Source organism: Schistocerca americana, chromosome 7 (genome assembly GCF_021461395.2).
Source record: "Schistocerca americana isolate TAMUIC-IGC-003095 chromosome 7, iqSchAmer2.1, whole genome shotgun sequence".
NCBI classification, from domain to species: Eukaryota; Metazoa; Arthropoda; class Insecta; order Orthoptera; family Acrididae; genus Schistocerca; species Schistocerca americana.
In genome coordinates, this window is record NC_060125.1 from 122,898,095 (window position 1) to 122,926,049 (window position 27,955).

General features: G+C 43.9%; 1 protein-coding gene across 1 annotated transcript in view; it reads left to right on the plus strand.

The window, feature by feature from the left end:
• The window catches only part of LOC124622650 (myrosinase 1-like), a 94,827-nt gene that overhangs the window by 40,651 nt on the left and 26,221 nt on the right, over positions 1 to 27,955 (plus strand). Inside the window, exons 4-8 of the mRNA XM_047148428.1 lie at positions 5,248 to 5,370; positions 5,444 to 5,624; positions 13,035 to 13,129; positions 16,018 to 16,165; positions 27,807 to 27,922. Of these exons, the coding sequence (XP_047004384.1) occupies positions 5,248 to 5,370; positions 5,444 to 5,624; positions 13,035 to 13,129; positions 16,018 to 16,165; positions 27,807 to 27,922 (663 nt within the window). The remainder of the gene's footprint in view (positions 1 to 5,247; positions 5,371 to 5,443; positions 5,625 to 13,034; positions 13,130 to 16,017; positions 16,166 to 27,806; positions 27,923 to 27,955) is intronic.

Sequence of the window (27,955 nt, forward strand, 5' to 3'; positions counted from 1 at the left end):
GTAGCAAAGCTAATGTAGTGAGCGCTCAGCTACGATCTATTCTCTTCTGCAAGAAGGAAGTCAGTACCAAGACTAAGTTATCTGTGCACCGTTCAATCTTTCGACCAACATTGTTGTATGGGAGCGAAAGCTGGGTGGATTCAGGTTACCTTATCAACAAGGTTGAGGTTACGGATATGAAAGTAGCTAGGATGATTGCAGGTACTAGTAGATGGGAACAATGGCAGGAGGGTGTCCACAATGAGGAAATCAAAGAAAAACTGGGAATGAACTCTATAGATGTAGCAGTCATGGCGAACAGGCTTAGATGGTGGGGTCATGTTACAAGCATGGGAGAAGCAAGGTTACCCAAGAGACTCATGGGTTCAGCAGTAGAGGGTAGGAGGAGTCGGGGCAGACCAAGGAGAAGGTACCTGGATTCGGTTAAGAATGATTTTGAAGTAATAGGTTTAACAACAGAAGAGGAACCAATGTTAGCACTGAATAGGGGATCATGGTGGAATTTTATAAGGGGGCTATGCTCCAGACTGAACGCCGAAAGGCATAATCAGTCTCAAATGATGATGATGATGATGATGATGATGCTGTACAAACAGCTATTCACATATCCTTCATTATGAATTACATTGATGGGAAGGGTATGTGCTCAAATAAAGTCCACTGCAACAGATGAGGTCTGCGTTCTAACAGCAACAAATGTCTTGAGATCAACGCAAAATAATAGATCAGGATACGGGGAACCTGTAACATGTACCATAAAATATATAAAAAGGACGTATTACCGACTCCTTTTTCCACGTCAAGGTCTTTCCTTTCCATATTTTTGGCGCAGGACGTATTGACCAAAGCAGGAAATGTCTAGTAAACATCGGTCTAAAACGCCTACTTTACGAGCTATGAGCACTTGCTCCTCGTCGTTAATATGAACCGACTCTACTCCTGAACAAGTGCCCATAGTTCTCATAATTCTCTAGGTAAGCACTTTAGAGCCCTTGTTTACTAGACATTTATTGTTTTTGTGTAAGGAATCTGTCCCTAAAGTTTATTGGCGTTTTCTTGGGACGCCATATACATTATGTTCACCTACCTGAATGCCGGTATGTCCACCTTTGGGACGCATAAAAACGGCGACGCCTCGTGGCATGGGAACAATGGGTCCTTGGCAGGTCTCTGGAAGAAGTTGCCACCACATCCACACACACAACTCACTTAATTCCAGTAAAATCTGGGGAGAGGGGCTAGGAGTCCTCACGTCACATTCAATCACATCCCAGATGTGTTCGATCGGGTTCACATCTGACGAGTTGGGGGCCAGCACATCAACTGGAACCCGCCACCGTGTTCCCCGAATGACTCCACCAAACGCCTGGTCGTGTGACATGGAGAATTATCCTGTTGAAAAATGTCACTGCCGTCGGGAAACATGATCGCCATGAAGGACTGTAGTGGTCTACAACCATTGTACGATACTCCTTGGCCGTCATGGTGCCTTGCACGAGCTCCACTACACCCGTGAATGCTCACATCAGTGTTTACCGGAGCGTAATGGAGCCGCCATCAGCTTGTCTCCGTTCCGCAGAACAGGTGTCGAGGAGCTGTACCGCTGGAAGACGACGGATTCGCGCCCCCGAATCGGCATGATGAAGAAGACCGTGCAGCGTTCTGCCATTGTGCCGAGACCAGTCTCGATGATGACGTGCACATTTCTGTCGTAGTTACTGATGTCGTGGTGTTAACATTGGCACATGCATCGATCGTCGGCTGCGGAGCCCTATCGTCAGGTGTGTTCGCTGCACTGTGTGGTCAGACACTCTTGTACTCTGCCCAGAATTAATGTCCGGTGTTAGTTCCGCCACAGTTCGCCGCATGACTCATTTCATCTGTAATGAGTAGTGGCCGCCCAACCTCTAGATATGGTTTCACCTTGGTTTTGCCACGTGTTGACGGCATTCACCACAGCACTCCTCGAACACCAGAAAGGTCTTTCCATCACAGTATGTCCTCGGTGAACCTCAGACAGATAGCGCCCCCGACTACCAATCTATTCTGTGAGCCGCGCAGGGTAGCCGCGCGGTCTGAGGCGCCTTGGCCTCCTTCGAAGGTTCGAGTCCCCCTTCGGGCATGGGTGTATGTGTTGTCCTTAGCGTAAGTTAGTTTCAGTTAGATTAACTAGTGTGTAAGCCTACGGACCGATGACTTCACAGTTTGCTCCCATAGGAACTTACCACAAATTTCCGATTTCCATTCGTGAAAACGATATATCAATAGCACTTTCCAAGTCCATAATATCTGCGGTACAAGTTTTATGTGAGACATCAAATACACTCCTGGAAATGGAAAAAAGAACACATTGACACCGGTGTGTCAGACCCACCATACTTGCTCCGGACACTGCGAGAGGGCTGTACAAGCAATGATCACACGCACGGCACAGCGGACACACCAGGAACCGCGGTGTTGGCCGTCGAATGGCGCTAGCTGCGCAGCATTTGTGCACCGCCGCCGTCAGTGTCAGCCAGTTTGCCGTGGCATACGGAGCTCCATCGCAGTCTTTAACACTGGTAGCATGCCGTGACAGCGTGGACGTGAACCGTATGTGCAGTTGACGGACTTTGAGCGAGGGCGTATAGTGGGCATGCGGGAGGCCGGGTGGACGTACCGCCGAATTGCTCAACACGTGGGGCGTGAGGTCTCCACAGTACATCGATGTTGTCGCCAGTGGTCGGCGGAAGGTGCACGTGCCCGTCGACCTGGGACCGGACCGCAGCGACGCACGGATGCACGCCAAGACCGTAGGATCCTACGCAGTGCCGTAGGGGACCGCACCGCCACTTCCCAGCAAATTAGGGACACTGTTGCTCCTGGGGTATCGGCGAGGACCATTCGCAACCGTCTCCATGAAGCTGGGCTACGGTCCCGCACACCGTTAGGCCGTCTTCCGCTCACGCCCCAACATCGTGCAGCCCGCCTCCAGTGGTGTCGCGACAGGCGTGAATGGAGGGACGAATGGAGACGTGTCGTCTTCAGCGATGAGAGTCGCTTCTGCCTTGGTGCCAATGATGGTCGTATGCGTGTTTGGCGCCGTGCAGGTGAGCGCCACAATCAGGACTGCATACGACCGAGGCACACAGGGCCTACACCCGGCATCATGGTGTGGGGAGCGATCTCCTACACTGGCCGAACACCACTGGTGATCGTCGAGGGGACACTGAATAGTGCACGGTACATCCAAACCGTCATCGAACCCATCGTTCTACCATTCCTAGACCGGCAAGGGAACTTGCTGTTCCAACAGGACAATGCACGTCCGCATGTATCCCGTGCCACCCAACGTTCTCTAGAAGGTGTAAGTCAACTACCCTGGCCAGCAAGATCTCCGGATCTGTCCCCCATTGAGCATGTTTGGGACTGGATGAAGCGTCGTCTCACGCGGTCTGCACGTCCAGCACGAACGCTGGTCCAACTGAGGCGCCAGGTGGAAATGGCATGGCAAGCCGTTCCACAGGACTACATCCAGCATCTCTACGATCGTCTCCATGGGAGAATAGCAGCCTGCATTGCTGCGAAAGGTGGATATACACTGTACTAGTGCCGACATTGTGCATGCTCTGTTGCCTGTGCCTATGTGCCTGTGGTTCTGTCAGTGTGATCATGTGATGTATCTGACCCCAGGAATGTGTCAATAAAGTTTCCCCTTCCTGGGACAATGAATTCACGGTGTTCTTATTTCAATTTCCAGGAGTGTATATAGGGTGTATCACATAAATTTGTCACGTCATAGGATATTTCTGAAATGAAACAAAATGTGAAAAATGCAGTTGGCCAGGGATGCAACCATGTTAGGGTCTCTTATAGTCGTCAGGAACAGTCTCTACAAGTAAACAAATATCATTCTCAACACGAAAGTTATGCTTTTTTAAATGGTGCATGTTCATTTTTTCTACCAAAATGAAAATCAGAGTGTGCTGTGCGTACTGTAAGATCTTTGGTACACCATCAGATTATTTGACTCGTCGCTCTAACGAAGTAGGCGAGTGTCAGCAATATGTCTCGTGGTCTTATCGTGGCGTGTTTATCTTTTGCCGTTAGGTCAGACGATAGAAATGCCACTTGCACGCTTAGAGTAGCAGATTGACAGTGACCAACTTTAAACAGAACTTGATTAATTTTCACACACATTTATTAAAATAATAACAAGCATAAAATTACTTGATTCTGGATGCTGTTTACAATTGACAATCTGAAGTTCCTTTGGTCTTGGTACGTTAATCTTATTCTCACATATCTCTGATACTTGACAAAGTGTCTATACATTTATCTTCATGGCTATGTACAGGAATACGACAATCTTATTAGGCGCAGACTGAAACTTGACTATAGACTGGTACAGACTAATGTAGACTGGTACAGACAGGTGCAGATAAATGCAGACTAATGCACTGATCGGAGGCCTGTACACTCGTTATAATACTTTGCGCGTTCATGAATCACTGTGCGAGTGTGATCTGCCAGGAGAAAAGGTTCTGTGTTAGCAGCGATCTCATTGGCTGCGTTACATATTAATACGCGGATCGGCGGAAGCCGAATTTGGTCCGTCTCTATGGCAGCGCCATCACGTAGTGCAGAGACAGACGAGCGCTGCGCCTGGGATGTTGTGCTTAGCCGGGTGCGCTCTAGTGGGAAAGCTGACTATGCGGAACTATGTACACAACACAGAGGTACAGTTAGTAGTCATTTCAAACTTGTTTTCAGTGCTCTAAACCTTATATCTTGTGAAATACTTTAAATAACGGAAGCGATGACACTGTTTCTGTCGTGGTGCTGCATACCACGGCAGAAACTGATGTGCCATTACCATCCTTTAAAGTCTATGTGTTTCAGGAGGTACAAGGTTTGCAACAGTGAAGCAAGTCCGTCATCACTACCTGCACCTCTGGTTTTCATTTCCTCAGAAGTATACTTGTGCTCTTTAAAAAACCGTAATTTTGCGTTGAAAGTGGTATTTGAGACATTTATGGATTCTGCATGTCTGCCCATTGCAGGAGTCTCTGGCATAGATGCATCGAAATACAGAGAGAATAACTGTTACATTAACTGTGTTCCTAAATTACGGGATTGGACGTAGTCGTTAATGCAGAACAGAGACAGTGCTAACATCTCAGAAATGAACTTACATTTATAAAACTGACAATTGATTGTGAAGGGAGCTTTCTACCTGATACACGGAGAAACGTACTTTTGCTACAGGTGACGATGTACCACTGGGACCTACCCCAAGCGCTGCAGTACCTCGGTGGGTGGGTTAACGAGATCATGGTCGACTACTTCGCGGACTACGCCAAGCTGCTCTTCGACAATTACGGAGACAGGGTAAGTTCCCGTGAGGCAGCGCTCGTAGCTCCCCTGCGGCGCCCTCGCCTCACGAGTGTCTCTGGGTGGGCAGGTGAAGTGGTGGATCACGTTCAACGAGCCCGCCATCATCGTCTGGGGCTACGCCATCCCCGGCATGCCGCCCGGCATTCCGGCGACGGGCGTCGGCGACTACCTGGCGACGCACACGCTGGTGAAGGCGCACGCGCGCGTCTGGCACCTCTACGACGAGCAGTACAGGGCGACACAGAACGGTTCGTCCACTTTGCTTTAAACCTGTCTTCGGTTTCCACGTGGGTGGGTGTGAAGTGACTGCAAACAAAATTGATACTCATAGTTTGTTCCTTCTTGATCAAATCCGGTATGCTGAATGCTGTGCGTACATGTGTAAATATATCTACATATGTGTGCAAGTCAGTTTGTGAGTGTGTGGAAGGAGGATCGGTCAGCTCACCTCGTGTCTCCCTGTGGGTGCATTCTTCCACTTCTTTTTACTGACTTTCTTGACTGTAAATACGTGTTATTCCCAGATCAGCACTTCGTGTTTCTCACGATCACACTTGATTTTTCGGACTCATTTTCTCTACCACACTCCTCAGTTTTGAATGTTTTATTCGATTAAATTTACGATTCACTGTGAGCACCTGTTGCAAAACAATTCGAATTTGCGCCAGGGTTTGTGCGGTGTCTCAAATATGCAACTTTATTCAAAACAATTGATGCAGATACATTTACATAAGACAATCTTTCTGATAGCCTGATATGCTAGCAAACTTGGGCACATCTGCACTTAACGCTTTTCTCCGGTTTGGAGAAATATCGCTGTTCAAATGTCAGCAGTATCCAGGTAAACAACATACCAGTCTTATTCTCAATAGTTCTCTCGGCTAGGCATTTTTTAACTTGTTTCTCCCTTTCATCTCTTGTTTGCTATGCTCTCTCCAAACTTCTATCAACATTGCCGGGCAGTGTGGCCGTGCGGTTCCAAGCGCTTCAGTTTGGAACCGCGTGACCGCTACGGTCGCAGATTCGAATCCTGCCTCGGGCATGGATGTGTGTGATGTCCTTAGGTTAGTTAGGTTTAAGTAGTTCTAGGTTCTAGGGGACTGATGACCTCAGAAGTTAAGTCCCATAGTGCTCAGAGCCAATTTTAAAAAACTTCTATCAACATTTACTCGTCCACTGACTATTTCTTTCTCTTCTTAATAACCACAACTAATTGATGCCCCAATCTTAATTGTTATCTGAACACTACTATATTTACTTATATAGCCATGTTTTTATTAGTTTATATTGAATTATCTATAGCGGGATACGTAATTTTAAAAGAAGTTTGTCAAAATTATGATATTTAATATTCGTATTATCTTACGTAACTGGTTTCATAGCAGCCCTCCTTTTTTTTATTTTTTTCATTGTTTTACCTATTATTGAGTTTCTACTATCTATGTTGTTTCACACATTATTTTTCTGTTTGTGCCAATTTTGTTCTTTTGGTCACAAAAGAAAATTTTTTGTTGTCCAATATCCTTCCCCTGCAGTTCTTTTTGAGCTCTGATTCCAAGTTCTGCTGATCCCTCCATCCAGGAGACCAAACAATGGATGTTTGTTTTCACAATCATTTAATTTCCATTTTCTATTTATATCCAAAATAGATTTACGTTTCCTCACACAATTTTTTCGTATACGTTTCAATTAAGTATAGGTTTTTTCTTTACATTATACCTATTATTTTTAAACCATATTTTATATATCTCTTATCTCTCTGGCTTATGCCTCGTTATACATTGAAGCACACACAGTATAATGACCCATATTTGTCTTTCAAAAGGTACATTTCTCGTTATGGATACTTTTAGTTAAAGCACTGCTGAAATTAGCTGAGTCAAGCCGTCGTTCTGCTGCAACGTTTTCCAGATAGTTTCCTACTTGTCAACTTCAGGTAGAGTGTCGGGTTCGTGTCCTCTCCGTGTTTTATAGATGCTGGACCGCAGGCTCCTCTGCCTCGTCTTCGACGGCAGCGGCAATCACGCGCCTCCGGTAGGGGAGTTGCGGTCCAAGGGGGCGGGATTTGGGGGGGGGGGGTGGGGGGGTGGACATGGCGGCCGGTGATGGTGGGGCTTCCTGCGTCCTGGCCCTGCCTTCGCCGGTTTCGCATTTGAGCGTTCTGGTCGTATTTCTGTTATCGACTCATACCACGCTGTGCTAAGTTGGAAACCGCTATCTCGGTTGACAAGATTATAATGGACTCGTATCTACACAGCCTCTTTAAAAACCGAATCCCAGAACCCGCTGGCCCTGCATACCAGCTTTGTTTGTACGAGATCAAACATATGGTTTTCGTTGAGACTGTATTCCGCCACTGCAGGTTTCTCCGCTTGGCCTAGGCGAACGCACCTAACGTGTTCTGAGCAGCATTGCGATTCACATCACTGAGTCTGACCGAAGTAGTGTTTGCCACACTCGCAGCTGATGCTGTAGACTCCAGCTGTCTGTATTCCTAATATGTCCTTTACTGGGCCCAGCATATTCTTGACTTTGACTGATGAGCGACAGATGGTTTTAATGTGCTCTTTTCTAATATCCTGGCAATCTTTGCCGTGGGAGGCCCAGCATACGGAGGGAACGCCAAACGCTTACTGTCTTCGTCGCTTACGTCTTCTCTCGTCTTCTTGCTCAGTTGGAAAGCACGTCTTATCTGCGTCTCAGCATAGCCGTTCCTGCGAAACATTTTTCGTCAAGTTCTGCACTTCGGAAACTAGATTATCCTTGTCGCATATGTCTCGTGCTTTTTGCAGCAGTGTGGTGAGCGCGGATTTGTGTCATGTGGGATGGTGGCAGCTATTGGCGTTAAGGTACAGGTCGGTTTGTCTTCTTCCTCTAAACAGAATGGGCTAACGTGCCATCAGTCTCCTTCTTTATCATAATGCCGAGGAAACACATCCGTTTTGTTCCACCTCCATGGTGAGTTTAATATTTTAATGTATGCCGTAGAGGCAGTTAAGAAATTCTTGTATACTTTCTTGGCCACGCGGCAAAATCACGAACGTTTCGTCCATATAGCGGTAGAACACCTTCGGTTTCACACGCGTCGTTTCGAGAGCCGTTTTTTCGTAGTATTCCATCTATAGGTTTGCGATACATGGCGGCAGGGGGGACCCATGGCTATTACGTCTAACTGTTGGTAGAATTTGCCTCTGACCACGATGTCATCTTTGTCCAGACGTCTCTTGAAGTATCTTCACAAAATCTGTCGAGTTTTTGACATGATGGGGACAATGGCCCACGAGAGGCTTCAATAACTGCGCCACGTGTTTCGCAATTCCATAAGTTGGTGAATTTATTGTGTCCGCTATTGGACGTAGTGGAACTCTCTTCTTGTATATATCTGGAAGTCCGTACAAGCGTGACGATATCATAGCTCTGGGATACAGCCTTCTAACCATATCCTTGTCCATTCCTGAGTTGTTTAGCAGCTGATGTAGGGCCCTTTGTAACCTCCCAACAGAAAAAATAGGTATAACGTTCACATTTAGCGTAATCTCCGAACAGTTTATTATTCCGTAACCTCACAATAACAACGTGACTAACCTCTCAATAAAATTGTGGCTCACTTATAACCTTTCAATAATTGACTGTGAATTTAAACTGGTAAATTTTGGACGTCAGCAGTGCTGCATCATGGCCATACTGAATAAATTGAAAATACTTACCTAAATACGGTCGCCGGATAACGCGTATATATCTGCTCCTACAAGAAATTTTTCTGGCACAGCCCAGTGCACTGCTGGCCGATAGATTTGTCATGCATAAAAAGAAACAACTGATTTTTCTTTACAATAATCGGGATGACCATGGATTGGAGAAATTAGTAAAGTCTTTAAACTGAGATGCACGATTGTCAAAAGCTAATTTTTAAAAGAAAGATTGTTATCAAAAGATTTTTTAAACATTTACATGGGACTTGATATAACAATAGTACACATGCGCGAGGCTGCTTTTACCTTATACTACATCGTTCAGGCACCGCCACCGCTCCCCACGACCGGCCCAGCCAACTCCATACACCAGACCGCTAGCTACTACTACTACAACTAATGCTAACACAGTTCCTACTGCAGCCAACACTGCTCTCTGGTCTGAGATTCTCTTATAGCTTACATATCGCAGGCTGCGCGTGAGCAATCCATTACATCTGCTCTTCACTTGTTTGTAAGCTGGATTCTGTAGAAGGATCTCAGTCTTCTGCCAGTAGTCAACTGATCGTAGCACTACCGTCACATTGCCTTTGTCTGCCGCCAGGACGACCGTATCTTCGTCTTCTCGCAGGTCGCGTATCGTCCCGCATTCAGTCGTGGAGATACTGATTTTCGGCAGGAAATGACACGAACGCGACACTTCGCCTGAGGATGACAAGTAGAAAATTTCTTGAACCGTTGTTGCAGAACGACGCTTTGACTCGGCTGATAACGCGAGAAGATTCGCGGAGAAAGTCTAAATTATGACATTGCTTAAATGTTTATGATATATTTCTAATAGATGCGCTTTCCCATTTGACCTGTGTTTCCTATAGAGGGTTGCAGAAACAGTCTGAAAGGCTTGTAAGGGTATTGCAGGGTAGGCTTCTACTGAGAAATAATTGTTAAGAAAAAAAGTATATACGTTGAACAGTTTCCGAGCTACGGTACTTTGAGTTGAAATTAGTCAATCAGGTTGTTGGGCACGAAAATTCAGGCGGAGCGCCAGATACAAGTAGTGTCATATACAATTAGCGTAGATGATAGCGCGCAAGACTGCTCAGCCTTTCCCTTGGGTTCGATCTTTGCTGCCGTACCAAGTTCAGTTCTTGTGTCGTTCGATTTTACGAAAACAAACGGCGAATACGATTGCTCGCGCAACGGCCTGATTGCCTAATGTCAGTGTTAATAAACTCGGAAATGGTGCAACGTATTGAATTTTTTCTTAACTACTATTTCTCGGCACAGCCTACCCTACAACACTCTTACAACCATTTCAGATTTCTTGACCTCTGAATTCCTTTCTAGCTCGAACAGCTAAATTTTATAAATTTGGAGATCAAAGTAGTAGATAAAGAATAATAGTTTTACTGGTAAGACTTAAAGAAAGATTAATTTTGTTCTACATGTTGTGTTCAATAGTGTTTTCTGTATGAAGGTTACAAATTTTATAAATGAAAAAACAAGTGATACTCGAGTACAATTTTTGTAAACATTTTTGGAATACAGTGATCAATAGATTATTATATTTTGGCTAAAGTTCAGTCTTGATCACACCATCATTGAAACATAAATGGTGTGATCAAGACTGAACTTTAGTCAAAATATGATAGTGGAGTAATATTCCGCGATATTTATTATTTTCCTAACTACTTTTTAACTGTTATGCCAGTGTCAGATACAAACATAAATATGTGAGCAGTAAAATTTTGTGGAGGCAAAGATTTTAAAATAGTGCAACTACAGAGTATCTCAGATGATTTCCAAAGATGGAAAATGTTAATGTTTGGTTTTGTATTAAAACAAGAGGGATTACTTCATTAAAATTGTGATGTGAAAATATTTAGTTTGACAAAATATGTAACTTATAAATAAAGAACTACACGAAAGCTTGAAATAGTTGTTCTGACAGGAAAAATAAATTGAATAATATGTAGTAAAATTTGGAGACGTGCTCCAAGCAGATGACTGTACCAGGTAATCTTGTCCTTAAAAGCCGGCCGGAGTGGCCGTGCGGTTCTAGGCGCTACAGTCTGGAACCGAGCGACCACTACGGTCACAGGTTCGAATCCTGCCTCGGGCATGGATGTGTGTGATGTCCTTAGGTTAGTTAGGTTTAATTAGTTCTAAGTTCTAGGCAACTGATGACCTCAGAAGTTAAGTCGCATAGTGCTCAGAGCCATTTGAACGATATTTTTGTCCTTAAAAGGTCCAATCTTGCAAACAGGTACAGCGCAATATGTGGGACTAAAGAGGTAAATGAAGCAATTTTTAATAGAGCAAGTGAAACTAACGTAAAATAAAGGAAAAAATTCAGCATTTGAGTACGAGGGGTAATTTAGAAAGTAGTCTCGATGGAGATATACCACAAATGAAGCGGTTCCTGATTTCGTCATTTGGGCCACCACATTTTAGCACTCTTATTCATTTTTAATCACGTTTTTTTCACGACGCTTCAGCATGGGCGCCTGAGACCTCGAAATTGGTCGCAAAACAAACTAGGGAAGTACATATTTGATAGCGCACAGGTATTCGCCAGGAGCATAAATTTCATCATTTTATGATTTTAATTGTTCTCAGTAGCGTCTAATAGTTTTCTGGGGGTAGACTAATGCCAGCAGTTTATACGGATTGAAGTCAAGATTGGTGTAAGCAAGGTTAGTTGCACAAGCAACCAGTAAAGTTGAAAAATTGTTTCTTCGCATTAATTTTCAAAAATGATATTAAAAAGCCAAACCATCATGCGATGTGGTGCAGCGGTAAGACAGTGGATTTCAAATACCTATGCACCAATCCAGATTTAGCTCCTTTGTGATTTCGATAAATCGCTTAAGGTGGATGCTGGGATGGTTCCTACCGTTCCTCAATCAGATCTTGGGCCCTACCTCTACTGTCTCATCATCAACGCTGTCTTAAACTCTAATCTCCCTTTTTTAAAGACACGTTTTAGAGTTCAGAGGAATGATGACTCATAAATCATGCAATAAAACATAACGAATGAAGTACTCATTCTTCAAAGTAACTTTTTGGTCAAATGCACACAATGTGCGGGCTGTCTAACTCGTTTGTGATGTAAAAATATTTAGTTTCACAAAATATGTAACGTTTTAAATAATGAACTAAGTGAAAATTTGAAACAGTTGTTCTGAGAGGAAAAATAAATTTAACAATATGTAATAAAATTTGGAGTCGTGCTCCAAGCAGATCATCACATACGCCATCGTACCAGTGTTTATTGGGATCCTTGGAAATATTTTAGGTTTATGGTGAATTTTAACAGATGCAGCACATATACACACTGGTGTTAGATTGGATGTTGTACACAGAAGTCTTCAGGCATCTCTAAACTCTCAATCAAAGAGCCTAAGGGCTTTATGTCAGTTTGTTTTTAATTCAGATATTTTACAAGTATGCTTATACAAATAAAAATTGTTGCATAGCTAGATTTGTTATTATGAACATAAAACAAAAACAACTTTAATTTTACCAGTTGTGCCTCTCAAATAGCTACATCTGCCCCGAATCAGACACGTTTAAAACTAATACATAAATTTTAAATATATTTGAGAAATCCGTTCAGTGGATGTTGCTAGTTTCAGAAAAAATGTCATTCTACTGAGTTAATCACTACTACATTAAGTATTTCCTCCTCTTTCAATAATAATGGCGCTAAGTATGAAGAAATGACCATGAAAATTATTATAAGTGTTTCTTTAAATGTAAATCAGGAACAAATGTAGTTTAGACAGTTCCTCAATCGTTACAGTATCAACTTTGTGTGATCTATTGTTGGAATTGCACATTCAACAACTTAAACGTAGCATAAATGATGTACAATAACTGGTATTATTTTCTGATGCGAAGCTAAACTAATTCACCCAGAGGTTGTTTAATATAAATAACAGTTTTATCTCAAATTTGTTTCAGGCTCTGTGGGAATGACACTGAGCAGCTCACAATACGAACCGTATACAAACTCTACTGAAGACATAGAAGCAACTGAGAGACAAAGACAGTTTAAGGTGAGTCAGCGAAGTGTTTGAGAGGGCTACAAAGTTATAGCTACCAGTCAAATTGTAATTACACGTGTTTTCATTTTATGACGATGTTCTTCAATATCCTTCAAATGTTCAAATGTGTGTGAAATCTTATGGAACTTAACTGCTAAGATCATCAGTCCCTAAGCTTACACACTACTTAACCTAAATTATCCTAAGGACAAACACACACACCCATGCCCGAGGGAGGACTTGAACCTCCGCCGGGACCAGTCGCACAGTTCATGACTGCTGCGCCCTAGACCGCCCGGCTAATTCAACACACCAGCGACTTCCTAAGATCTCATAATTTCATGTTTTATGTTCAACCGTTTTTCCGTTGTCAAATTCCAGCGCCCCATCACAATTAAATTTTCGTCTCACTTAACGATATCAACTATTTCTTTAATCCCATCATACACTCGTTTAGTCTCTTTAATATCTATGGGGCTAGTAGACACATACACTTGTACCAATGTGATGGGTCTTGGCTTTTATCTTTCTTGGCTATGTATTCGCTATTCCTTTCACAGCACTTCACCGACATTACAACTTTTTTCTCGATTATTTGACCTACAACTCCGTTACACCTATGATCTCTTGTTAACAACCTTCCACCCACCTGGACACGAATCCTGTTCTTGCCACCACACTTCATTAGATACCATTATATCTAACTGCGACATCCACAATGAGATTTTCACTGTGCAGCGAAGTGTGCGCTGATATGAAACTTCCTGGCAGACTAAAGCTGTGTGGAGACCGAGACTCGAACTCGGGACCTTTGCCTTTCGCGGGCAAGTGCTCGGCTGTAAATAGCCATCTTCGGTGCATTTTCGTTACAATTCAACATACTCTTGGCAGTTCATGGCACCATATGTTCTTGCTGGTGTATAGTCAGATGACTATTTATAGCCGAAATCTAGATTTGCAGGCTAATAAAAACTAATGGCATTGCGACTGACTGTTGTGTACCTTTCCTTCCATAAGACCACGTCAGCCAATCATCTAGACTGTTGCCCCTGCAACTATGAAAAGGCTGCTGCCTCTCTTCAGGAACCACAGGTTTGTTCGTCGTCTCCAGAGATGTCCTTCCGATGTGGTTACTTACACTCTACACTCAGTTGCATTTTGCTGTTTATTCTTCAGTATTAAACTGAGGGACTTTGATTCAAATGTGCCATAGTCTCCCACCTATCTGCGAATACTATTGTCAACGATATGATTATAATGGATTTAGAATGTCTGTTGGAACATGCCTTTTCATATAAATTTTGGACACGAAGTGAAACTCTTTCATATTTAAGAACGTGCAACTCATTTTATTAACTCTGAAGAGTTCTGATGGAATCCAGTTGCGTTATCTATGATCAGATCTTTTGGTTCTTTGTCAAAATTGCCCACTGATCTGGAAATCCTGTGTTCTAACTGGTCGATATTTTACAGACTGTTCACAATGTACACACATCAATAAAAGTTTTGCTTCGCCCCGAATTCCAGAACTCCAGAAGGTAGACTTTGACTGGATATTGTATCACAGATGCAGTCCTTGACTGTTCAGAGATGTCACTAAACCCGCCCAAAGATGCAAAAAACCACACATGAGTGGGTCCGACAGCCGATCAGTTCCAGTCATTCCAGCAGGAAGAAGGTACACAGCTCGTGTTATCTGTAGTTCAACCATGCCCAGACGGTCAATACCGCCGTTCGATCGCGTCCGTATTGTTACTCTCTGCTCTCAACAAGGGAAGTGTCCAGGCGTCTCGGAGTGAACCAAAGCTATGTTGTTCGGACATGGAGGAGACCAGAGAGACAGAGACTGTCGATGACATGCCTCGCTCAGTCCGCCGAAGGGTTACTACTACAGTGGATGACCGCTACCTACGGCTTATGGCTCGGAGGAACCCCGACAGCAACGCCACCATGTTGAATCATGATTTTCGTGCAGCTACAGGACGTCGTGTTCCGACTCAAACAATGCGCAGTAGGCTGCATGATGCTTCACTCCCGACATCCATGGCGAGGTCCATCTTTGCGACCACGACACCATGCAGCGCAGTACAGATGGGCCTAACAACATGCCGAATCGACCGCTCAGATTTGGCATCACGTTCTCTTCACCGATGAGTGTCGCATATGCCTTCAACCCGACAATCGTCAGAGACGTGTTTGGAGCCAACCCGGTCAGGCTGAACGCCTTAGACGCACTGTCCAGTGAGTGCAGCAAGATAGAGGTTCCCTGCAGTTTTGGGGTGGCGTTATATGGGCCGACTTATGCCGCTGGTGGTCATGGAAGCCGTCGTAACGGCTCTACGATACGTGAATGCCATCCTCCGACCGATAGCGCAACCATATCGGCAGCATATTGGCGAGACATTCGTCTTCATGGACGACAATTGGCGACCCATCGTGAACATCTTGTGAATGACTTCCTTCAGGATAACGACATCGCTCGACCAGAGTAGCCAGCATGTTCTCCAGGCATGAACATTATTGGACATGCCTGCTGGGATAGCTTGAACAGGGCTGTTTATGGACGATGTGACCCAACAAACACTCTGAGGGATCTACACCGAATCGCCGTTGAGGAGTGGAACAATCTGGACCAACAGTGCCTTGATGAGCAGTCTAGACCAGCACCTGTGAAGGTCTTGCTGCATGGTGGCACAACATGAATTGTGTGGTTTTCGTGAGCACTAAAATGGGCGGGAATGATGTTCCAATTTTCTGTACAGGTTCCGGAAATCTCGGAAACGAGGAGAGGCAAACCTGTTTTTGATGTGTGTATTTCTAGAATGTATGGTAGAAATTAGTATGCACATCGATATATTTTTGTGTGAACAAATTAAAACGTAACATTTTTCTCTTATTAGGTTGGGATTTTCGCCCACCCTATCTACAGTCAGGAGGGTGACTACCCTGCAGTAGTGCGTGAAAGGGTGGACAACAACAGCAAAGCAGAAGGACTAGCGCGCTCAAGGCTGCCAAAATTCACGCAGGAGGAAACAGAATACATTAGAGGTGAGTGATAACTGTGCTATTCGAGATATTGTGGAGTTCTCAGCAGCTGCATTGCGGTTGAAAGAAATTTCGAAGAAGGGCATTATGAGAAAAGTATATCCATGATCATATAATTGGCAGAATAGGTTTTCGTTCATTGTTTAACAAGGCATGTGAGTGAATTTAGTCTGCATTTATTCGCCATTTGCATCTAAAAATCTTAATATATTCTTCAAACGCGATTGCGATCCCTCTTAACAATAAGACTTATTTAAATGTTGTAATAATTATCCGTAATCCACGTTTCTGTTCATATGAACCGCATAGTGATACATTTTTTTGAGTAGGTGCAGGTTTGTAGAGAAGCTGCATTACTTGACCCTATATGTTGTCTTGCTATATCTGTACAGGAAATTTCGACAAAGATCTTAGAGCTGCCGATATATTACCGATAGCGCCTTTGTAATACTTATTTCATTTAAATGAAGCAGCTGTGCGTTGAAGTCATCAATATAGTTAATTATGTGTGCAATTATCTCTGCATTCGATCTTAACTGCTTCATAACAATATCATTCAGTCGTCAGAATTTTCCTATTACGGTTTACTACGTTCTGAATGCCTGGGTGGCTAGAATGGAGGGAGGGGGGGATTGTGGTTGGGATGCGAGAATACGTGAGCCTTTAAACCGCTCCACAATCTTGAATTGAGACTCTTCTTCGACAGAACCTGTACCATGCACTCTGATCTTTGAACAATGCCTGATCTCTCCTGCCCGCTGCAATAACCGCAACCCATTGATAACCCTTTACAGGGCGGTCAGAAACTGAGAAGCTTGTAAGGGTGTTGTAGAGTAGGATGTGCTTAGAAAAAAATTGTTAAGAACTAAATTAGATACGTTGCGCCTTCTTCTAGTTAATCAGCACTGATCCTTCTTATTTCATTTCACGTGTAAGAGTCATGTGCAAGTACTTCTCGCGACCAGCTATGGGGAAATGCAATTTGCATCCTACGATTCTTATATCAGTCCAGACTTCACTTCCAGGGTTCATTCTACTGCATTATAAGTCTGGAAACATTATTGATGGTGAAAATTTCAGACCTAGATCATTACATTTATCGACAACTGTTTGAAAGGCAAACTGAGTCTTCTTTGTCCTTCAACAGAGGAGAAGACCAATGGAATATAATGTCCGTTAACTAGCCTGATTACTGTAAACAGCTGACAAAGAAACTTTGTGCAGTACTAGAATATTCTATCAACGTATTGATAGTAAGCTGTTGTGGAAAGCCCTTGGTCAGGATCTTGTTCAGAAAGTAAATGCTGCTTTATTTACCATTAAAACAGTATCTGCAATAAGTGACAGTTCAACACGAAAAGTAGTCCACTTCGCATATTTTCATACGCTTATGTCATATGGTATTATTTTTTGGGGTAATTCTTCTGATTCCAAAAGGGTATTTTGGGCTCAAAAACGGACTGTTCAAGCTAAATGTGGTGTAAGTTCGAGAACCTCTTGTCGACCCTTATTCAATAGTCTGGGAATTCTGACATTGCCCTCACAGTATATATTTTCTTTAATGTCGTTTGTTGTTAGCAATATTAGGTTATTCCGAAGAGTTAGCAACTTTCACTCAGTTAATACTAGGCAGCAATCAAATCTGCATGTGGAATGAACTTCCTTGACTCTTGTGCAGAAGGGAGTGCACTGTTCTGCTGCATCCATTTTCAATAAGCTACCACAAGAACTCAAAAATCTTACCAGTAGCCCAAACGCTTTTAAGTCTAAACTGAAGAGTTTCCTCATGGCTCACTCTTTCTATTCTGTCGAGGAGCTCCTGGAAGAGCTGAAAAATTAAGCAAATTCCAGTGTTACAGTGTTGATTTTGTTTATTTAAACTTACGAATTTTCGGCTGAATACGTTGCTTGTATTTCATTTTATCTGTTTCTACTATCGTGTTATAATTTCATGTATTGACTCGTTCCATGACCATGGAGACTTCTCCTTAATTTGGTCCCACGGAACAATAAATAAATAATTAATAAATAAATGTCGCACTGAGAAAGTATTTTAACTTTTTCAGATTCACAGAATATTACAACATTCTTCTTGGCATTATTTTCTACCAAGAAATTTGTCCCCTTTGTAGTTTCCACATTTAGCGTGTTGATAACATTATGAATCCCTTCAACATTCGTCGGCAATTTCGGCAGAATTTTCCGCCTACCTGGGTAAATAAATTTACGAAAGTCGTCGAAATTTCTGTTATTTTTTGCTTATCTTCTCCTTTTAAATTAGCTTTCATGGTCTCTCACAAAAATATTCCGCGGCTTTTCTCTTCATCATACGAATTATTTTTTTGCCTCCGAATTTCGTAATAAGGAATTTCCGTGTGGCCGAGGTCTTCTTAAATCTCCACTATATCCAGTTTCTTAATAGAAACATTTTCAATAAGGCGTCTGCAACCCTTAAAGATGCATGTGCATTGCGCTCTATCACTTTTCAACAGTTTTTGAAACACGAAGGTGTTACCTTTCGGAAGTAATATTTTCCCTCCCATTCTGCTTAATGTAACTGCAAGCGCGTCGGAGCTCACGTCCACTCTAAAAAGATCTGAGACACGAGCCCATAAACCGCTATGAGGCCTCGGAGATGTTACCTGCAGGCCACTAGTCTATTTCGAGAGGAGTGGGGCCTGTTATCTGTGAACCTATTTGGTTTCGGGGGGTACGACTCCTGCATTCATTTAGCCTACAACGCACAAATACCCGGTGTTCACCACTGAATACCAGTATTTGAGAATGAGAGCACTTAATCACTTGCAACACACTTTACACTTAATTTGATAAAACACTTTGTCGCTGACAAGCCCCAAAGAAAGAAGAAAGAAAAAAGCTTATCGCTTACTACATTTTCGCAGTTAATGCAGTAAAACTGCCGCAAAAAGCATGACGCTTTAATTTCTTACTTCTGAACGACTAACTGTATTCACGACGCATTTTTGCAGAAAGTTTTCAAATACACCACAAAATTTGCCCAAAAGACTGAACTACTGGCGTTTAAGATTGCTACACCATGAAGATGACGTGCTACAGACGCGAAATTTAACCGACAGGAAGAAGATGCTGTGATAAGCAAATGGTTTCTCATACACAAACAACAGTTGACCGGCATTGCCTCGTGAAACGTTGTTGTGATGCCTCGTGTAAGTAGGAGAAATGCGTACCATCACGTTTCCGACATTGATAAAGGTCGGATTGTACCCTATCGCGATTGCGGTTTATCGTATCGCGACATTGCTGCTCGCGTTGGTAGAGATCCAATGACTGTTAGCAGAATACGAACTGTGATTCTTAATTTGTTCATCTATGTATTGACTGCTTTTCAACATTTCAGCCAGTTGCACCCCACGAAGAGCTGTTTCGTTTAACGTGTGGCTATGAACATCTTATAAAGTCTCCCTGGTGAGCGCTTATGTTGAGTGAGTATCTCTCTCTATGTGTTTCCCACACTACCTTCTACGTCTACATCAATACTCCACAAGCCACCTGACGCTGTGTGGCGGAGGGTATTTGAGTACCTCTATCGGTTCTCCCTTTTATTCCAGTCTCGAATTGTTCGTGGAAAGAAAGATTGTCGGTATGCTTCTGAGTGGGCTCTAATCCCTCTGATTTTATCCTCATGGTCTCTTCGCGAGATATACGTAGGAGGGAGCAATATACTGCTTGACTCCTCGGTGAAGGTATGTTCTCGAAACTTCAGCAAAAGCCCGTACCGAGCTACTGAGCGTCTCTCCTGCAGAGTCTTTCACTGGAGTTTATTTGTCATCTCCGTAACGCTTTCGCGATTACTGACTGATCCCGTAACGAAGCGCGCTGTTCTCCATTGGACCTTCTCTATCTCTTCTATCAACCCTATCTGGTATGGATCCCACACTGGTGAGCAATATTCAAGCAGTGGGCGAACAAGTGTACTGTAACCTACTTCCTTTGTTTTAGGATTGCATTTCCTTAGGATTCTTCCAGTGAATCTCAGTCTGGCATCTGCTTTACCGACGATCAACTTTATATGATCATTCCATTTTAAATCACTCCTAATGCCTACTCCCAGATAATTTATGGAATTAGCTGCTTCCAGTTGCTGACCTGCTATATTGTAGCTAAATGATAAAGGATCTTTCTTTCTTTCTTTTTATTCGCAGCACATTACACTTGTGTACATTGAGATTCAATTGCCATTCCCTGCACCATGCGTCATTTCGTTGCAGATCCTCCTTCATTTCAGTACATTTTTCCATTGTTACAACCTCTCGATATACTAAAGCATCATCCGCAAAAAGCCTCAGTGAACTTCCGATGTTATCCACTAGGTCATTTATGTACATTGTGAATAGCAACGGTCCTACAACACTCCCCTGCGACACACCTGAAATCACTCTTACTTCGGAAGACTTCTCTCCATTGAGAATGATATGCGGCGTTCTGTTATCTAGGAACTCTTCAATGCAATCACGAAATTGGTCTGATAGTCCATATGCTCTTACTTTGTTCATTAAATGACTGTGGGGAACTGTATCGAACGCCTTGCGGAAGTCAAGAAACACGGCATCTACGTGGGCACCCGCGTCTATGTCCCTCTGACTCTCGTGGACGAATAGCGCGAGAGTCTTTTTCGAAACCCATGCTGATTCCTACAGAGTAGATTTCTAGTCGCCAAATAGTCATTATACTCGAACATAATACGTGTTCCTAAATTCTACAACTGACAGACGCTAGAGATATAGGCCTATAGTTCTGCACATCTGTTCGACGTCCCTTCTTGAAAACGGGGATGCCCTGTGCCGCTTTCCTATCCTTTGGATTCAGGAGGGTAATACGGAACACCGTGCTGGATCCCAACGGCCTCGTATCACTAGCAGTCGAGATGACAGGCATCTTATCCGCATGGCTGTAACGGATCGTGCAGCCACGTCTCGATCCCTGAGTCAACAGATAGGGACGTTTGCAAGACAACAACCATCTGCACGAACAGTTCGACGACGATTGCAGCAGCATGGACTATCAGCTAGGAGACCATGGCTGCGGTTACCCTTGACGCTGCATCACAGACAGGAGCGCCTGCGATGGTGTACTCAACGACGAACCTGGGTGCACGAATGGCAAAACGTCATTTTTTCGGATGAATCCAGGTTCTGTTTACAGCATCGTGATGGTCGCATCCGTGTTTGGCGACATCGCGGTGAACTCACATTGGAAGCGTACCATACTGGCGTATCACCCGGCGTGATGGTATGGGGTGCCATTGGTTACACGTCTCGGTCACCTATTGTTCGCATTGACGGCACTTTGAACAGAGGACGTTACATTTCAGATGTGTTATGACCCGTGGCTCTACCCTTCATTCGATCCCTACAAAACCCTACATTTCAGCAGGATAATGCACGACCGCATATTGCAGGTCCTGTACGGGCCTTTCTGGATACAGAAAATGTTCGACTGCTGTCCTGGCCAGCACATTCTCCAGATCTCTCACCAGTTGAAAACGTCTGGTCATAGGTGGCCGAGCAACTGGCTCGTCACAATACGCCAGTCACTACTCTTGATGAACTGTGGTATCGTGCTGAAGTTTCATGGGCAACTGTGCCTGTACATGCCATCCAAGCTCTGTTTGACTCAATGCCCAGAGGTGGTTGTTGTGGGAACTGATTTCTGAGGATCTATAAACACAAATTGCGTGAAAATGTAATCGCATGTCACTTCTAATATAATATATTTGTCCAATGAATACCCGTTTATCATCTGCATTTCTTCTTGGTGTAGCAATTTTAATGGCCAGTAGTGTATCTCATTGTATGAGACATAGTGCAGAAGGTATGACGTCATAAACACTGAGATGATTGAAAAACCGCTGCATCATGCATGACGTTTTAGTTTATTGCTTCTTTACTAGTAACTACATTTACAATACATTTCACAGGCAGTAGCCACGTGTACCACACGTTGTACCTGTAAAATTACATCATTGTGCAGTATACAGTTCAGGAGACATGACATCTCAAACATCAAGCTGCGTGAAGCTGAAACTGCAGGGTGAAATTCGCTGGAGATACAAGTGAAACATGTGCACAAACAGGTGTGAAATGTGTTAAATATATGTGCAATATATCTGACATGTACCTACGCACCACTGGAACGATTTCAACTACATTTGCATATTTGGTACACATATTATTGGTCACAATGGTTCAAATGGTTCTGAGCACTATGGGACTTAACTTCTGAGGTTATCAGTCCCCTAGAACTTAGAACTACTTGAACCTAACTAACCTAAGGACATCACACACATCCATGCCCGAGGCAGGATTCGAACTTGCGACCGTAGTGTTCGCGCGGTTCCAGACTGTAGCTCTTAGAACCGCTCGGCCACTCCGGCACGCTGTTATTGGTCAAATTGAGTGCTTACGGAATATCGTCTTAGTTACGTGACTGGCTTCCTGATTTCCTGTTAAAGAGATCACAGTTCTTAGTAACTGACGAAAAGTCTTCGAGTAAAACAAAAGTGAGCTCTGACGTTCCCCAAGGTAGTGTTACAGGCCCTCTGCTATTCCTTATCAATAAAAATGATTTAGGAGGCAATCTCAGCAGCACTCTTAAGTTGTTTGCAGATGAATCTGTCGTTTATCGTCTAGTAAAGTCATCAGATGATCACAACAGACTGCAAAACGATTTAGAGAAGATACCTGTATGATGCGGAAATTGGCATTTGACCGTAAAAAACGTAATGTGGGAGGTCATCCACACGAGTGCTAAAAGAAAGCCGTTAAACTTCGGTTACACGATAAATCAGTCAAATATAAATTCCGTAAATTCAACTGAATTCTTGGGAATTTCAATTACGAACAACTGAAATTGAAAGAATAAATAGAAAATGTTGTGGGGAAGGCGAACCAAAGACTGCGTTTTATTGGAAGCAGACTTAGAGGATGCAACAGATCTACTAAAGAGACTGACTACACTACGCTTGTGCTCACTCTTTTGAAGTGCTGCTGCGCGGTGTGGAGTCCTTACCAGATAGGATTACCGGTGTACATCAGAATGTACAAAGAAGAGCAGCACGTTTTGTATTATCGAGAAATAGGGGAGAGAGTGTCTCTGATATGATACAGGATTTGGGATGGACATCATTAAAACAAAGGCGTTTTTCGTTGCGGCGAAATTTTCTCGCGCAATTTCAAACATTAAATTTGTCCTCCGAATGCGAAAATATTTTGTTGACGCCGGCCTATATAGGGAGAAACGATAGTCATAATAAAATAAGGGAATTACTGTGTAGGTGGTTCTATGAATCCTCTGCCAGTCTCTTAAGAGTGATTTGCAGAATACCCATGTAGCGGTAAATGTACAGTCTGGAATGACATACTGTTAGGATAGGAACCACCAACCACTATTAGGGTGAACGTGATAACGTGGAGACAGAAGGGGGAGGAGTAAGTGCACAGATACCTATGGGAAAGGTGGAGATGGGCGCAGATAGGGGGAAACAGGAGTTGGACAGAGAGAAATGAGCAGAGAGAGAGGAGAGGAGGAGCTGGAGAGAGAGAGGAAAGAGCGTGTAGACAGAGACAGATTGCCGAAGAGACAGACAGAGGGGGGAGGGGGAGATGAACAGAGGAGGAGGAGGAAATGGATGGGAAGAGAAGGAGATGGACAGAGAGAAGAAGAGAGAAAAGAACAAGGAGAGGGGGGGAGCAGGAGTTGAACGGAAAGAGGGGTGAGGAGGAGGGTGACTAATACAAGACTGGAATAAATACATACACAAGCAACGCCAAGTACTCAGCTAGTGAGTATTGATTCGTATAGGAACACGAATTAAATTGAGCATGTGTTAGCTTTCTGGTTATAGCATCCAGCGCTGCAATTAGGACGTTTCCTCGGTTCTGCAATTGTTTCCTGAGAGCCTAAATAACCTGTAAATTATGTGACTCAAAATGTAATTCATGAATACATCTTTATCATAGCCCAATAATGTGCTAAATCTGTCCGCGCGATATGTAACCAGCAGCAATTGCCGAAACAGATCCGTTCACCTCCCTTGACCGGACGTGAAATCTAATCATCTGCAAAGGAAACTGGCTTGCTATCAATGTGCTGTGAGACTGGAATGCGGTAACTAATTTCCGACGCACCCTCAGTGTATACTGGCAATGGCAAGGAAAGCGTTTCTGAAGAAGAGAAATTTGTTAATATCGAGTATTGATTTAAGTGTCAGGAAGTCGTTTCTAAAAGTATTTATGTGGAGTGTAGCCATGTATGGAAGTGAAACATGGACGATAAATATTTTAGACAAGAAGAGGATAGAAGCTTTTGAAATGTGATGCTACAGAAGAATGCTGAAGATTAGATGGATAGATCACATAACTAATGAAGAGGTATTGAATAGAACTGGGGAGAAGCTGAGCCTGTAGCACAACTTGACTAGAAGAAGAGATCGGTTGGTAGGACATGTTCTGAGGCATCAGGGGATCACAATTTGGTACTAGAGGGCAGTGTGGAGGGTAAAATTCGTAGGGGGAGACGAAGAGATGAATACACTAAGCAGATTCAGAAGGATGTAGGCCGCAGTAGGTACTGGGAGATGAAGAAGCTTGCACAGGATAGAGTAGCATGGAGAGCTGCATCAAACCAGTCTCAGGACTGAAGACCACAACAACAACAACTCAGTGGTCGTGCACCGTAAGCTATGCTACGATGTTCAACATCATGGCCCCCATGTCTGCAGTTTTATACGCCATGAAAGGGTAACATAATTGAATTTGCAATCATGACGAAATGAAAATACACCACTGGCCATTAAAATTGCTACACCAAGAAGAAATGCAGATGATGAACGGGTATTCATTGGACAAACATTTTATACTAGAACTGACATGTGATTACATTTTCGCGCAATTTCGGTGCATAGATCCTGAGAAATTAGTACCCAGAACAACCACCTCTGGCCGTCATAACGGCTTTGATACGCCTGGACATTAAGTCAAACAGAGCTTGGATGGCGTGTACAGGTACAGCTGCCCATGCAGCTGCAACACGATACCACAGTTCATCAAGGAGTAATGACTGGCGTATTGTGACGAGCCAGTTGCTCGGCCACCATTGACGAGGCGTTTTCAATTGGTGAGAGATCTGGAGAATGTGCTGGCCACGGCAGCAGTCGAACATTTTCTGTATCCAGAAAGGCCCGTACAGGACCTGCAACATGCGGTCGTGCATTCTCCTGCTAATAATAATAATAATGGCGTGTGACGAGGGCCTCCCGTCAGGTAGACCGCTCGCCTGGTGCAAGTCTTTCGATTTGACGCCACTTCGGCGACTTGCGCGTCGATGGGGATGAAATGATGATAATTAGGACAACACAACACCCAGTCCCCGAGCGGAGAAAATCTCCGACCGAGCCGGGAATCGTACACGGGGCCTTAGGATTGACAGTCTGTCGCGCTGACCACCCAGCTACCGAGGGCGGACTGAAATGTAGGGTTTCGCAGGGATCGAATGAAAGGTAGAGCCACGGGTTGTAACACATCTGAAATGTGACGTCCACTGTTTAAAGTGCGTCAATGCGAACAAGAGATGACCGACACGTGTAACCAATGGCACCCTATACCATCACGCCGGATGATACGCCAATATGGCGATGACGAATACACGCTTCCAATGTGCGTTCACCGCGATGTCGCCAAACACGGATGCGACCATCATGATGCTGTAAACAGAACCTGGATTCTTCCGATAAAATTATGTTTTGCCATTCGTGCACCCAGGTTCGTCGTTGAGTACACCATCGCAGACGCTCCTGCCTGTGATGCAGCGTCATGGGTAACCGCAGACGTGGTCTCCGAGCTGATAGTACGTGCTGCTGCAAAAGTCGTCGAACTGTTCGTGCAGATGGTTGTTGTCTTGCAAAGTCCCCATCTGTTGACTCAGGGATCGAGACGAGGCTGCACGATCCGTTACAGCCATGCGGATAAGATGCCTGCCATCTCGACTGCTAGTGATACGAGGCCGTTGGGATCTAGGACTGCGTTCCGTATTACCCTCCTGAACTCACCGATTCCATAGTCTGCTAACAGTTATTGGATCTCGACCACCGCGAGCAGCAATGTAGCGATACCATAAACCGCAATCGCGATAGTCTACAATCCGACCTTAATCAAAGTCGGGAACATGATGGTACGCATTTCTCGTCCTTACAAGAGGCATCACAACAACGTTTCACCAGGCAACGCCGGTCAACTGTTGTTTGTGTATGAGAAATCGGTTGGAAACTTTCCTCATGTCAGCACGTTGTAGGTGTCGCCACCAGTGCCAGCCTTGTGTTGGTGCTCTGAAAAGCTAATCATTTGTATATCACAGCACCTTCTCCGTGTCAGTTGAATTTCGCGTCTGTAGCACGTCATCTTCGTGGTGTAGCAATTTTAATGGCCAGTAGTGTATAACGTACATCGCCGTGATCAACATCCATTCAACTAAGTGTAAGTAACTTATGAGCTTCCGTTTTCTACGCGCAGGCACACTCCCAGATTACTGCTCGCGGAGTGATGGCAACAAGCGATGCCAATATAATCTCGTCTCAATAACTAAGCTTCACCACGACATGTGAACTGAAATGGTCCCATCCAATACTTCATTTGTGGTAGAATCACCATAACAGCACAGCCTTCCACAAGACAAAGGTAGTCTTCTCTCCAAAAGACGTCTTCACAAATAACCATACAAGCGAAACTGGAGCAGACCATACATCGTAATATAATGTTCAGCTCTCTGATCACCTCTCTTTCAGACAAGGACCTCATGGGCTGCAACCCGTCAAAAATTTCCATCGGCCGAAAACAAACTGACTCTGCAAAGAAGTAAACCTGTTTCAGTGACATGCGGAGAGGTTGCTACAGTACTTATATCGATTAATCGAAACTGATTGCAGCAGACATGAGTAACGTAGGCGACTATGCAAAGATAAATGTAGCGATGGGCTAGAAGAAATATCTAATGGTCAGAAATGGGAGAGCCGAATGAACAGGCAGCTTTCAACACAACCAGAAGTACCTTGGCTTCGACTAACCGAAGTAGCGCGGTGGTTATCACACTGGACTCGCATTTGGGAAGACGATGGTTCAAATCCGCGTCCAGCCATTCTGATTTAGATTTTCTGTGATTCCCTAAATCGCTTCAGGAAAATGCCGCGGGATAGTTCCTTTGAAAGGGCACGACAGACTTCCTACCCCATCCTTCCCTAATCCGATGGGGCCAACGAACTCGGTGTTTGGTCCCCTCCCTCAAATCAATCAAACATGGCCTCATTCTATGGTACCACAATCACCGGCTCCAGTTGACATTTATTCCAACGATGCTGGTCATGCACCTATATTATACGTTCGTTCACTTTGTAATTCTGCGTGTTCTTGGAAAGCCTTTTGATGCAGTCTCCTTCGAATGCGATGATTCTGTCGATTGCGGGGGTGACATCCGAGAGGGAGTTATGTATTCATCTTGTACTCAACGCGGTACTTTTAGTAACGATTCATTTGATTCTCATTGTTATTTTGTTTGTGATCACTTAGCTCGAGGTCAGTATTTTCAGAGCTTCCAACAACTAATTTTGTTTCAGGATCTGCTGATTTCTTCGGTCTCAACACATACGGTTCACAGTACATAGCGGCTGGAGACTTCCCCATTGCACCGTCTCGCAGACACGATTCCGGCGTCATCACAAAGGATGATGAGGTGATGTCACAAAAATTTTCGTTACTAGTCTCC